The sequence below is a fragment of the Aythya ferina genome (assembly GCF_964211825.1).
Source record: "Aythya ferina genome assembly, chromosome: 16".
Classification (NCBI taxonomy): domain Eukaryota; kingdom Metazoa; phylum Chordata; class Aves; order Anseriformes; family Anatidae; genus Aythya; species Aythya ferina.
In genome coordinates, this window is record NC_140315.1 from 15,886,516 (window position 1) to 15,901,518 (window position 15,003).

Consider the following 15,003-nt stretch of genomic DNA (forward strand, 5'->3'; position numbering starts at 1 on the left):
CTCACACTCCTCCTCGGCACTGCCAGCAGCGGTGTGTGCTGCGGTCAAAGGCTTCAGCTTGCAGCACAGCACAGGAAGGTAACCTGGGGGATCCTGCCATGCACCTGCACACAGTGCTGCAGTACCCCTCCCTCCTGGCCGAGGCAGCAGCCCTTCCCTCCATGGCAGATAACAAGATTTTAGATTACACTGATTTATCCACTCAACTTATCCGATTTGCCCAGGTCAGGTTCGCTCCTCCAACGTATTACAGCTAAACACAGTCATCCTCCTCTCATCCCTTCCTCCACAGACAAGCCCTTGCAAGCACTTTGCAAACACAGCACTACAAATGCCACGTTTCCCTTCACCGTCATCCTCCTCCTCCTGCAATTTGATTGGTTTTTTTTTCAACCTGCTCCTGAGCCAGGTGGGGACACAGTGCCCCCACTGCCCACTGAAGGCCACGAGCACCCAAGGAGCCCCAATGCCTCCAGGAGCCCTCTGTGCCCTCAGCAGAGCCCTGGGGACACGAGGACACCCAGTGCCACAGCTCCCAGTGTGGGGCAGGAGGTAGCAGCTGGGGGTTTGGTGTCAGCACCACTTGAGGAGGCCGTGCCTCACTATCAGCTTGCTCTAGCCCAACAGTGAACAAGCCCATTACCATGCCAACTCACATTTTGGCTTTTTTAACCAGGTGACAGCAGAGCAGCTGAAGCACAGCACAGGGCAGCCGCCCCAGCACACTCCTGCATCGTGCGCTCCCTCTGCAGCCCTGCTGAGCTCGGTGCTGTGAAGGAGCCATCCTGGGGCTGCCCAACGGGGCCAGGTGTCAGCAGATACCCCATGCTGGAGGCTAAAAACACTGAAAACCATTTGACACAACACAAGAAACTGGAAAGCAGGTGCTGACAGGCTGACTTGATAGCCACAAGCCTGCTGAGCACTTGAAACACAAAAGGGTGCCTGACCTGCACTTGCCCAGAGTAACAGACACAAGTTAGGGCAGGAGGATATGCAACAGGCTGTAGGAAAAGTGGGGAGCGCAGGCACCTGCTTCCACATTATAATTGCGCAGGTCGGTTCACCTCAAAGCAGAATGGAGCATTATCTCCTTCCTCCAGCCCAGCTATTTGTTTACCTCTGCACTGGCCCTTTTTCCACCTTGCAGGCTGTGCCGACAGCCACACGCACAGAGCTGGGGAGCCGGGCACCCACAGCTGCTCCCTTCTGCACAGCAGCAGTGAGGGGAAAGGAGGTTACCAGAATAGCTTTATTTAAAAAAAAAAAAAAGAAAAAAAATAAGATGGAAGGTGGTCTGAATAACTGGTGCATCCTAAATAACTTGCTCAACTAAGCTGGGACAGCTCTCACCATGGTGAAGGGAGTGCTCGCAGCACACCGATGGCACACACAGGCACGAGGAAGCACTGACGTGCCTCTGGTGACAACAACAGAGAGTTAACCCTGCAGAAAGGGACACGTGCACCCTCCCCTGCTGCTTCAGAAAGACCCTGGCAAGTGCAAGAGCTCTCAGCCAAGGATGAAAATCACTTTAAACATGCCTCTATACCTGTTTATAGCAACCTTTCTGCCCTCCTAAGCGTGCACAGGGATAAATGCTGCACGACAGGCTGGGTGCTAGCCTCACGTCCAACATGGCACCTCCACGGGGCAGCAGGACAGGGGGAGACAGCTCTAGTGGCAAGCACAGACCCTTGTGGGCTCCAACGCTCTCAGCCAGTGGTGTCTGCAGCTGATAGCACGTGGGTTTGGTGAGGCTTCCTGTGAAAGCCCTGGAGAATCTCATCTGCTGCAGATGTGGAAAGCTCACAAATATCAGCTGCTGGTGTAGAAGGTGGAAGCCTGACTGCTAGCAGCCAGGGCGTCTTCCATACCTGCAGGCACACAGCTTTGTGTATGGGGAAACAGTTTCAGTGAGAGAAGGAAGACTTTGAGGGAGAAAGTTCTCCAGGATGCTGAGTTACAGCATCACCGATGTGCCCCGGCAGCCCCATCACTGCGAACTCTTCCTGTCTGGTCTCGTGTTTGACCAGCACAGCTCTTGATGTGTGCCTGCAGTGCCACCAGGAGCCCCTCTGCCCGACCCAAACCCAAGTGATGTTCTTGCTCAAGAGCTGGGCTCCAGAGTGGCATGTTCAAGGGCTTTGATCCATTTCAAATAAGGCAATGAGCTTAGCCCTTGATTAAATACGTAGCATAATCCACCTAAATCTTGTTAGCCGAGAAGCCAGTGGCTTGTCTCTCCAGTGGCGGGCGGCGTTTTGCTCCACTGCTGGGCGAGCACAGAGCACGGGAGCGGCAGAGGCACGGCACCTGTCCCTGCTGCTCCAGCACCTCCGCATGGATTCGAGGCTCAGAAATTCACAGGCTCCTTTTGCAAAGCTTCCCCCTGTAATGGAGTCTGTACCAGCCCTGCTGGGAGCACCTCCCAGCTCACTGGGAGCACCTCACAGCCAGCAAAGCCCCGAAACCCCAGCACTGCCTGTCAGGAGAAGTCATTGACCCTGACCACAGCCACCGCAGGGCAAAAATGTCATGCTAGGATGTGGGTTAGGGGAGCTCTGCTCCCACGAATACAGCACATTTATTTGAGCCTTCAGAAGACCAACACCATGAGAAGAGGTACTGCTGCTGTTTCTCTCCGTGGTCCCACACAGGGACGTGGGACACGTGGCATGCAGCGGGGAAGAGGCTGCACCAGGGCCAAACCCTGCAAATCCCCACTGCCAGCTGCATGAGTGGCTCCTGAGCCCCCTGCAGCAGCCAGCAGACTCCAGTGGCCACTGTCAGGCTGCTGGTTAATTCACCACTGCTAGAGCATCGTGGGGCTGCTGTCATCTCTGTTACCTTAAAAAGCCCAGGCACGGGTCTTGGGGGAATGCAAGGAGGAGAAGAAAATAGGTTTCAGAATTTGTGAAGAAGGGGGGAAAAAAACACAAAAAAAGAAAAACGGTTTTAGGCACAATCCCAAAGCATGTTCTCAAGCAAGTTGGAAAAAAAAACTTCACAGGATTTCTAAAACAGAAAATGCAGCAAATCTAGGAGATATTTCCTTTAATCAAATACTACAAAGGAAGGCTCAGCGGAAAAAATCTGCTCCCAGGTGCACAGGGCTCGCCAGTTACCAGCTGGTGCAACAGAAATCATCCTTTTGGCATCTGTATCCTCAACCAGAGTCAGGAAAGGGAAAGGGCTGCCCGCAGAGTAACCGTGCATGATAAATGACAGCAGTTGAGCATTGCAGGGGCATTTCACTGCTTCAGAGGCTGCTGCTATAACAATCTTCTCTGACTCAGCAGCTGAAAGGGACACTGGGAAGGAAGCACCATAAAAAAAAAAAAGTCATGCATTATTAATATGGATGCTGGCAGCAAGACATGAGTTGGAAAAACACTGAGGGGAAAAAATATGACTGCAGAATAAGAGACGGAGCTGCGTGTGTCAGAGCACTTCACACTACCCTAAAAGTGGGCTGCGGTCGGGTCAGTGGCTGCTGCTACCTACATGTGCTGCTGGGGCAGGGGGCCACCCCCTGCTCATCCCCCCACCTCTATCACAACGTGCATTTACGGAGAGGAACCTGATGGGAATGATCTGCCCCCAAGATTGCTGCAGTCCCAGCTGGAGTAGAGCAAACACAGGAAGTCTCGGGCATGGCCCACACTAGCCGACGCTTTGGTTTAGGGTTTTCCTGCCCTGACATGCAGCCATTTAGCCATCTTATCTCCCTGTGGGCTGTGCATCAATCAGCTGTCTGCCAACGAGCCCACCAGCACCCCATGTTGCATTGCACAGCTCATGCCTGGCACTGCCCCAGTGCCACCAAGGGCACGGAGCGCAGGGGTGGTACTGAAATGCTCCCCTGCTCCCACTGGGTAGGCAAGGAAAAGCCATCAGTGGGAGCCCGCCTACCTGCTGCACTGCAGTCTTTCATTTCCTGTTTTATTCTGCACGCTTCATGGATTTATTTATTTCATTATTTATTTATTTTTTTAAAGAGGCCAGAGGTACCTTGCCAACATTTAGCATCTGTGTAGCTGTCTTCATCACTTCCCATCCAAAATCCTCGTGTAAAAGCCCCCACTGCTGGGAAGAGGCACTGTACAGTAGCAGCGTGTGCTCTCCCAGCTCAGATGTCCCAGCACAGCCCTCTGCGAGCCACCTGCCCCATTTGCAGCCAACCCACCCACTCCTTACCAGGAGGGCTGTGGCAGCACATTGGTGTATTTATCACTTTGATGCAGCTTGGTGCTCAGCCTCTGTAAAGCAAAGGAGGTGGGTAGTGCAGCGCCAGGATTCGAGAGGTCCTTCTGATCATTTATAAGGGGATAGCACTCAAGTACAACTAATCAGGTAGTTTGCCATGAAATTGCTTGGTATGTAAACAAGCCCTGGCTGACTAACACCACACACACCTCATCCCAACAGCTGAGCAAAGGATTTTTCTCCTCCCCACACTCTATTTACTTTCTCCCATTTTCAAACGCACAGAGACACCCCCCATGCAGAAATACTTCCCAATCTTTACATCTCGGACCAGAAAGGCAGAGGGAGAGGACAACTCTGTAGGCACAGCCCAGCACACAGCACTGGCACGGGAAGCACACTGGCCTCACCGAGCAGGGATTTGTCACCATGCAGCCATATCCCTGCTCAGCCACACACTTCCAGCTGAAATCCATTCAAAGCAGCCACTGATCTCCCTGTGTACCTGGGGTTTCCATGTTGGGGCTCAAGCCCAGGCCCTTGTGCAGCTGCAGTACTATTTACACGCCTTGGAAAACCGGAGCGCCGCGTCAGGTGTGCCACAGCATTGACTTCTTACAAAACACCCACAGTCACTACAAAACACAACAAGACTCCCCAGCCCACCTGCTGCAGCTCACTCATTCACTATAGGTTTACACAAAACCAGAAAGCCCTAGAAAATTCCTTTTCTGTGAGCGAACACAGGGCAGTGTTTCTCTCCCCGCCGCGCCACGCACCGTGCCCTGCGCCCACAAGGCTGCTTGCTGGCCAGGCCGCAGCTACATGTGCTGTCCTTGCGCTGCCCCTGGGACCAGGCCAGGCAGCAGATTAGGATGGCTGGAGGGAGACATTCTCCTGCCAGGCACTTACATCACCCTCCAGATTTTTGGTCTACCTTTCCTTTCAAAATAATAGCGGCTCTGAAGCGATACTAAGAGCCCTGGCATTTTCAGAAGTGCTAAGATTTAACAACCGTGATTTAACATTCTCCATAAAACACATCTGCAAACAGAGCTCAAAGAATTTTTTATTTTTTATTTTTTTTTTAAGAACAGGTGCGAAAAAGCCTTAAAATATACACTAAGCACACTAATGCACTGATGCTCGCCATGCTGACAGAGAAAAACAGAACAACCCAAAGTCAAACAAGGAGGAAAAGCTAGCATGGAAATAAACTTCACTAAAATAACCCAGCAAAGGTTTTGTCAAAGTAAACATGTTTTATGGTAACAGTGCTGCTTTAAAAACAAAGCTGGTGAGGGGAAGATTTCCTCACTCTACAGAATTTTCCTTCTGGACTCCTGGCACTGCCATAGCAGGGGCTCTGCAGACCTGCTCCCCCCCAGCCTTAGGTCGTGGCATCCACCCCTGCAAGGCTGCCCAGAAATTTCAGTGTAATTAATCATGTAAAGACTCCACGCATTAAAATGAGCCAAGACCGAGAGCATTCAACCAGGGGCAAGTGGGACACACGCAGCTCCCCGTGCTCCTCAGCTCCGGTCCCTACAGCTGTCCCCGGGGGTTCGTCACCCCCTGACGGAGCAGAGGCTGCCTGAATTAATGCAGTTAATGAGCCCAGCCAGGGAGGAGGCAAACCATCACAAACCATGGGCTCTGGAAACAAAGCAGCAGGGCCGCAGCCCTCATCGCCATCAGCAGCCCCCTGAGGAGGCCAGCGGCCTGCTGAAGCCATGGCCATCTACAGTTTCCCGAGCCTTAAAAGATCAGGTATCCTGGAGACCTGGGCTGGCAACACTGATGTTTTTGCTGTAAGGTTTGGTCTGTTGCCTATCGCTGAAGTTTTGATGCAATTAATTTGCAGGAATGAACCTGGAAGGCTTTGTGGCTTTCACGAGTCATGCTCACAGAGACAGGTCGCTGAAACGTGAACTACTCGCATGCTCCCTGCGCTTGCAACACCGAGTGAGCCACCAACAAAATAACCCAAACCAGAAGTGCCTGACAGACGACATGGCCCACTGTCATGGGTGCTTAACAGCAAAGAAAAGCCAGTAATTCACCTGCCTCCTGAGAAACCCTGCAATTCCCAGCCTTGACCTGTGAGCCCTGAGCTGCAGTGCTGAGGTCGCAGCAGCCTCCTGGTCACAGGTGCGGTTCAGAAAGCTCTGTCCTGGACATGACAGAAGCAGGGGCTATTTCCCTACACTGCTGCCAGCTTCCTTCAAACTGAAGGCAGGAAACACAGAGTTCAAGCCCTGGTATCAAGCAGCATTTATCACTCCCCTCAGTCATTGTCGAGTCTGATGCCTGCAAAAAGCTCAGAGAAACACCCCAAGAAATGCCTCATTACTTCTTTGGGCTGTACAGTGCTGCTGCACAGACCTTTTAGAGTTGGGAAAGGAGGTAAACGAGGGCAGCACTGCCGGTAAGTTTGCGGTAAGCCACCACAAGGCAGAAGGAAGGCCTAGCAGGTGACAGACGGAACTGCCACAGCACAAACCTCACCGCCTGCAAAGCTGCGCCCTGTCCTCACCTGAGCGGAGCCCAATCCCACAGCTGCCACCACACCAAGACCCAGCCTCCGGCACCCACAGGGCCCTGCCTCCTGGCTGGAGCTGCGGGAAAAACCCAAGAGTGAAGAGAAACAAAACCCCTCCTGCCTCTTCCTCCACCAGCCATCGGGCCTGACCACAACTCCTTCTGCTGGCATCCCCATGAAAAATGCATAGCGGGTGAAACAAGCAGCTCTCCATCCCCGTGTCACCTCTTGGTGTCACCGCCACAGATGTCTCGGCCCCGGGCAGTGCTGTCCCTGCAGAGCCACCTGCCCAGCACTGGGGACCCACCTGCTGTCACTTCTCCCTGCCAAGGGCAGCTCCACGGTTCGGAGAAGCTGGTGGTATCAAAATATTTCACCATTTCCACACCTGGAGCTACCCCGTATTGCAGCTTGCCAGGAGGATGCACTGAACAGCCGATTTGGATCGGTCACACACGGCAGCGTGGTATTTCTACAAGGAATCAAAGCAGTAGATGAGACGCACAAAAACACCGTGCCTTTGGTCTCCATAGCATTGCCCGGCTGACCACTGAAACGCGGCATGAAGGAATGGTGTTTCAAAGCATTTTGACCGATCATAAATCAAGCCCTTGCATCACAGATTTAATCCAGGCCTAATGCTGCTGACTTGTGCACTCTACAACAGGTCTGAAGCAATTTCTGATAAGTTTTGAGGAAGTAAAGCTTGAGTGAATTACAGCTCTCTCACACAGGTAATGATCTTTCACCCAGTAATTTAAATTCTGTTATTTTTCCACATCAGATTCAGACAAGAAAAACTCCTGTACAGGAGTCTACCCTGTCTAACCCTAAAAAATATAGAAAAAATATTTTCTAAAAAATATAGAAAAAAAAATAGGCTCCAACATCTAGAGAAATAAAAAACAAAAACAGAAGCAGGCACCTGAGCACCAGGGGAGGCCTTGAACCTTCCTCCTTCCAGGAACCTGGTAACAACCCACAGAGAGGACCAAGGGCACAGTTTGACAAGTTTCTGCTGGTGAAGCGAGAGTTATCAAGGTGCAACTGAAGCACGCAGCACAAGCAACTTGTAAAAGTATTACTACTTCCAGCTGCAAGATGGAATTTCCCTGGTTTCCTGGTCCCTGTTACAAAAGTGTGAAGCCAACAAGAAAAGACACCTCCAGGAAAGCCACATGAACCCCCACGATGTGCAAAGGCATGACGGCCAGGGATTCTTACCGCAGCCCCTTGAAACACCTGCAGCCCTCTTGTTCAATTCAAGAGGCAGTCAACCAGCAGCAGTTTCTGGAGGTGCAATGCCTGCAAGGCAGCTCGCTCACCCCATGGCTTCCAGGTCCTGCCTGGGCACGGGGCAGTTTTCTGGGCAGGCTGATCCCTGTGGCACCTCTGGGGGTGGCTGCAGGCCCCCAGCATCTCTGGGTGATAAAAGCCTCAATGTGAGCAAGGAGACTGAACAGGCTTTCAGTTCTGTCTCGTAAAAAACAAACAAACAAACAAACAAAAAAACAAGTGGCCTGTTGGACTCCAAGCCCCATAGAGCATAGTCACTGCTCAGCAGACCCCCACATCGGATGGACCAGAGACAGCAGCACCAGGGGCCTGCTCCAGCCCTCACAAGCACAGCTCAGCACCTGCTTGTGTGGAGCTCAGGGGCAATGGGACACAGGCACAGGTGTACCAGCAGCTCCTCAGCTGCTGCATCTTTAATGGCCCCGCCAGGCTATCGCCACGCAGCTCGGCGCGGAGCGGAACAATCGGCCGCCTCACGGAGCGCACAATGGCAGCGATGAGACAGACCCACATAATAACTCCATCCGCACCAGGAACAAAAGCCAGCAGATGCTGGGGAACAACGTGGAGTAAAAGGGAACCCTGCTGCATCCACATGAGCGGCTCAGCGCCTGATGATCTGCTCTCCGAGGTGGATTTACAAGCCCAGGCCCGAGGACATGGGTTGTTATGGTGCAGTTCAGAGGAGGCCACGCATTTTAGTTGAGTGCCGCAAAGGAAGAGATGCTGGCTGATTGTCAGATTGCTCTGTAAGAACTTGAGGCTGCAAGAAGATATCAGTTTTGTAGGTGAAATGTTGTTTAAGAACATAAGCAGGGGGTTACCCCAAGGACAACACAAACAGAAGTACCAAAGGCCCTGGGCTCATGGAAGGTGCCAGGCATGGCTGCTGCCCACGCAGGCTGAACTCTCCCACCTGCATCCTTGCTGGCACTAAACACGAAATTCTTCCTCACGTTTCCATCATGAGCAGCACAGTCCGAGCAGATGGAGGGCAGGCCACTGGCCTGGAGCACAGGACAGCACTGTGTGGGGCTTGATGAGGGGAGGTGACCCTGAGCAGTTCCCAGCACCTGGGCCAGGCTCTGCTCTCCCTGCGGGCACCAGGAGCCATTTTCTTGCCTTCCCAGCCCACTAAGGGAGCTGTAAAGTGCGCCACGCCAATATGCTGAGACGGCACCCAGAAGTGCAACTGTCCCAGTTTCCTCCTGGCAGTGGGATACAAGTGCTCGAACACAACAAGCCTCAGCAGCTCCAAAGCATTTTCCATCAAATTGGCACCCGCTCCCCACCCAGGGCCTGCACCAGACACTGGGGACAGGGCACAGGGGTGCCCCACACAGCACGTGTGGCCACTGGTCCTCAGGATGGCCCCCAGCCACCTTGGGCAGGTTGCCTTCACCAGCCAAATGGACGCGGGTCACCCTCTGCAGGCCAAGGTTTGCTGTAGCAGTGCATTTTCATCACTGTTAGACATCAAACAGATTAAAGCCTTTTAACGCTGGTTCAAAGTCACACACACAGATTCGTAAACTTCAGGTCCAGTTCATTTGGATTTTTCTCTTTGAATTGAGACATGACCAAGGAATAGGATTAATCACTCCTCCACTTGTGTTTTAGCCAAGAGCCACAAGTTGCTCTTCAGTCTCTTCGCCAGCAAGCCCTGCAAAGGATGGTTTTGGGGCTGAGGCCTCACACCGTGTTGAGCACTTCCCCTTTGCACACCGTTTGCTCAGTTTAGTGAGGGCTGCAGAATTGCTCACATCCTACCAGGAAAACTCACTTTTCTTCCAACTTTCTCCTTACCTCTTTGGCCTAAAAACAAACTGCTTCCAAGTGACAGGATGATGAGCCCAGCCGCCATGGGAATACTGGGCTGGGTTTTCATGATGGAACATTTTTGGCTGAAAGTGGTGGAAAAAAAAAAAAAAAAAAAAAGGAACCAGATCTTCTGTCACCTGATGGGGAGATGAGTCAGAACATCGCTAACATCCACAGGCATGTGGGGACAGGGACTATCTTCACGTCTTTGCTTCCTCTTCCAGCACCTCAGAGAGGAGAGCAGGGGCTGGGACGTGGATGTGCTACCTGTGGTCCACGTGGGTAAAAGGCCTGGGCAATGAGCTGCTTTTACACGGGGATTTGCATTCTGCAGCACCTCCGGTTCCTGCCTGACTGTTGGCCACCCACAGCAGTGCAAAGCAAATGAGACAATGTAGCACAACTCTAGAGGAAGAGCAAAACTATCCCTGCAAGAGAAGTTTCCCGCTGATGCCATACAGCAACTCCCCCTTTGAAGCCTGGCCACAGCCCCTGCAGCAGGCCAGGAGCACACCACAGAGCTGCTCCTCGTCCCGGCCCAAAGCTGTGCCCCCAGCAGCAGCCACGCTCTGCCGGGGGCCCAGCATCTGAGCAGTGCCATTTCCCCAGAAGGAAACCAGTCGTTTATTTCCAAAGCAGCTCACCCCTGCACCGCAGCTCTCTGAAGGGACATTCCCCACACCTGCCCTGCACAGGGCCACGGGACGCATCTGACAAAGCCACCGCCAGCAGAGCTGGTACAAAACTGTCCTCAAACAGATGCTGGGGAGCTCTTGGCCACCCCAAGGCAAACATGCAGGACAGTGGCCAGGGGCTCAGCAGTCAGCCCACGGGGACAGTAAAGCCCTGGGCCACCCCGCCAGGTAGGGCACGGGCACCCAGAACCACACACGGGCTGTCCACAGGACTCGTGCCCCCATGTGCAGGGCTTTGGACACCAGCAGCACTCTGCTTTGCCCCGCACAAGGCTCCCAAAGCCCAGAGGCAGCAATGGGATGGGATCTGTAAACAAAAACCTGCAGAAGTCACTTCAAGGAGCACACTTGGGTCTCCCTGGGATGTCTGAGCTCGGGACAGCATGAGCGATACCAATGACATTTCAAGGAGAAACTATCATTGGCGAGATTTTCAGTTTTATTGAAAAAACAAAACCACAATCCTTTCCAAAGAATGGGTACTATAGCTAGATTGAAGGCCAAGCTGCCTGTGAGCCTTGGCTTCTTACAGAAACGCGACACACAGCACGAAGACAACAGTTGCTTTGCAAGTCACAAGCCTTCCTGCCACTATGGGAGATGGGCACCCAGCCCCACGAGCACCGGGTGCCCTAGGTGCTGGCCATTCGGGCACACGGCCACCCTCGAAGCACGCCGTAAGGACAACCACCACCAAGCACCCCCCCCCTTCTAAAACACGCACTTCTCATCTTTCTACTTTACCAACAAAACAAAAAAAAAAATAAAAAGAGAGAGAGAGAGAGAGAAAAAGGAGTAGGATTTCCGCCAGGGAGAGTTCAGACCACAAACACTCAGCCAACACTCCACTTCTTCGAAAACAAACTCGGTGCTTCGCGGGCCCGCGGGGAGATACGGCTTGGTTATAGCACGGCTCGGCACAGCTCAGTACAGCACGGCACAGCTCAGCACCCACAGGCGGCCCCACGACCAACAGCAAAACCCCACTCCCATGCACACCCTCAGGGGGCCACCCCCCTGACCCCCCCCACCCCAAACCCGCGCTTTTTTTTTTTTTTTTTTTTTATCCCCCCCCTTTTTTCCCCTACTTCCCCCGCCCCACCTCCAGCACCCCGCGCAGCGGCCGGGCAGCACCGCGCCCTCCCGCACCCCTCTCCGTCCCCCCGGCGATGCTGCGGCCGCCCCCCCTCCCGGCCCATTACTCAGCGTTTCCCCTCGGAGCGGCGCCGCGGCCCGCCGCTTACCGATGCCCGGCGCCACATAGACGAAGTAAAGGAAGGAGGAGGAGAGCGAGAAGAGGAAGAGCGCGGCCAGCAGCGAGCGCCGGGGCAGCAGCCGCCAGGCGCCGCGGGGGCCGCGGGGCCACCGCATGGCCGATGTTGCCGCAGCCCTGCCGCACCGCCACCGCCACCGCTACCGGCACCGGCACCGGCACCGCCACCGGCACCGCCACCGGCACCGCCCCGGGCCCGCTCGCATGCGCCGAGGCCCGGCGGGAGCGTGCTGCCGGGGCCGCTCCGAGCCGCCGCCGCCGCCGCCGCGTGAATGAGCCGGGGCGGGGCGGGCCGGCCCCGGCTGCTCGCTCCCGCCCCCGCCGGGCAGAGCCGGGCTCCTCCCACGGCCACGGGGGGCGTGGGGAAGGGATGGGAGGGGATGGGTGGAGAGGCAGGGGTGTGGGGTTAGGGGGTGGCGGCGGACGCGGTGATGGCCCCGGGATGCGAGGTGATGGCACCCGGATATCGAAAGTGGCCTTGGAACAGCCGGTGATGGCCCCAGGACACCCGGGTATGGTCGTGGAGCAGCTGGTAGTGGCCCCAAGAGACCCAGGCATGGTCCTGTGGCACCCAATGATGGTCCTGACACACCAGAGGTGGCCTTGGGACACTCAGTGATGGCCTTAGCACACTTGGGTATGGTCCTGGGATACCCGATGATGGCCCCAGGACACCAGAGGTGGCCTTAGTACATCTGGTGATGGTCCTGGGGCACCCGGTGATGGCCAAGGACACCCTGGTATGGGCCTGGGGCATCCATTGATGTCCCCAGGGCACCAGAGGTGGTCTTGGAACACCCAGCGGTGGCTCCAGGACACCCAGGTATAGTCTTGGGACACTACGTGGTGGCCCCAGGACACCCTGTGGTGGCCCCAGGACACCCAGGCATGGTACTGGGACGCTCAGTGATGGCTTCAGGACACCAGAGGTGGCCTTGGAACACCTGGGCATGGTCCCAGGCCATTCACCACTGGCCTAGGACACCCAGAACTGGCCCTACAATACCCAGCAATGAAACCCAAGGCATCCAGCAGCGGGCAAGCAAGGGCTGAACCCCTCAGCCCACCACACACAGGGGTGTGTTTGCCACCACCCCAGGTGCCATGCACGCACCACTGCAGGATGCAGAGCATCCAGAGCCTGCAGGCCGGGCAGGTGATGGGCACAGATGGGCAGAGGAGAGGGGGCGAAGTCGGCATGGTCAGCGCAGCCATCAGCACCCACAGCAAGCGGCAGCGCAGCTGGTTCGGGAGTAATTAAGTAGATTTGCACGTTTGTGGGCAGTTCCTCCGCTGTGTGTGGGAGGAGTTGGAAGGAGACACGGAGATGCCTGAAAATGAAAAAATGGGGAAGAAGAGCATCCATCCCCATCGGGGGAGGGGGGCAGCGGAAGGAGCTGCCAGGGCCCAGCACAGCCCACATTGCAGCTCAGGCCGCGCTGCGTTTCTTGCTTCTTTGTGCTTGCAGGAGCTGTGCAGCTCACACTGGGACTGGGGCACCAGAGACAGAGGTAATTTCTCGTTTTACCAGCAGGTAAAGCCAAAAAAGCCAAGGCCGGGCTGCAGGGGAGGACAGCAGGGTGTGGGCCAGGCTGCCTACATCCAGGGCAGGCTCCTCGAGAATGATGGGCTGGGGGTGGGAGATGGGGCCAGCCGCCGCTGCCAAGGCATGTCCACTGTGTCCCTGACTGCCTCCGCAGCCTGGTTGTTAGCCTCTCCCTGGCAGGAAGTGAAGCATTGCTTAATCCAAACTTCTGACTTTGCAGCCTGACTGTGACTTCAGGGCAGGAGCAGGCCCCCAGGCCAGTTTGGGGATGGATGCTGGAATAAAGGGCACTGCAGGTGAGGCTGTGTATCACGGTAACCCAGGGAAGGATCAGCCTCCCTCCCGGCCTCCGTGCAGCAAAGGCAAATAAAGAGAATGGTTCCCATGTGAGACCAGTGTGAGAGAAATACCTTTGTGTTGGATACATGGATTCACTGAGGAGGGATGAGATAAAAAAGAACATAAAGTCAAACTGAGTGGGGATTAGCAGAAAAGTGGAAATCTCTCTTTAAAAGGTAAGGTGTTCTTGTTCATAATGCAACAAGGCCCAGAAAGGAGGATCCTCTGTCTCGAGGACAGAGGATCCTCCAGAGAAGGGAGCCTGAGGAGGTAAGCAGGGATGTCCCTAGAGAGGCTGCGTGAGCTGTGATAACTTCAGGAGCAGGGAAATTTGCACTCATTGTGTTCCACTGCACCGCCACCTTCATTGAGGGAAATTAAACCCCGAGCCCTGACAATTTGTAGCAGCCCAAAATATTGTAGCAGAACCGCGTGGTGCTGGCTGGGTCTTCTGTTAGCGCAGCTCCTATCCAACTCCTAACAGCACGCCTTGGGCAAGGAAACCCAAAAAGATTCCTTGGCTGGCTTTTGATTTGTCTGATGCAGACGTGGTCAAAGGTGAGACATCACCACAACCAATAATCTCACCTTTAGAGTGTATTTAATTAGCAATGACACCGCTGGAGGAACCACCCAGAAACTGGCTCCCAGGCCCAGCTGCCTCAACAGGGACTGGCACAGAGGGGCAAGGGCAGCAGAGCCCCCATGCCCTGCTCGGGCTCTCCCCTCTCCCGGCCTTCCAGGGCCCAGCTCGCCCCAGCCCACCCACCCCACTTTCCCCCTTTTTTGCCTGCTGTCTCATCCCCTCTGGTTAAGCCCCCCCAGCTAAATGCCAGCTCCATGGCTCCAACCAGCCTACACCATTCCCCCTGCCTTATCCCCATGCCAACAAGACCAAATGGAAGGGGGGGGGGGGGGGGGGGAGGTTAACCTTCTGGATTGTCCAGATTTCTTCTGGATTTGCCCTGGCAGGCAGGGGCTGTCTGCTGGTGCATGGCCACCAACAGGAAAAGAGGGACAGGTCCTGCCAGCACCCAGACCTGTGCTAAGGTCTAGGGGCACCCTGGGTGCACATCTCCATGCAAAGGCCTTTGGACCCCCTGAGGGGGGCTCTCCTTCCATGGCTTGGGGAAGCAAGCACAGGGCTCAGAGGGAGGGCAGGAACATGGGTGCACCAGGCGCCATCTGGAAACGTTGGGGCCATGTTTGCACAGCAGCACCAGCGCATTGCACAAGTGCTGTGTGTGGGAGACCGACCTGGAAGCTCTCTGCCCGCTCATGA

General features: G+C 55.0%; 1 protein-coding gene across 2 annotated transcripts in view; it reads right to left on the minus strand.

Annotated features, from left to right (window-relative positions):
• The window catches only part of B4GALT5 (beta-1,4-galactosyltransferase 5), a 32,468-nt gene extending 20,382 nt beyond the window's left edge, over positions 1-12,086 (minus strand). For both annotated transcript variants that reach the window (XR_014698536.1, XM_084537902.1), the window contains exon 1: positions 11,808-12,086. Coding sequence is in view for 1 of the 2 variants with exons in the window: in XM_084537902.1 (XP_084394028.1) it covers positions 11,808-11,934 (127 nt within the window). In the remaining variant the exon portion in view is untranslated. The remainder of the gene's footprint in view (positions 1-11,807) is intronic.
• Positions 12,087-15,003: the final 2,917 nt, after the last annotated feature.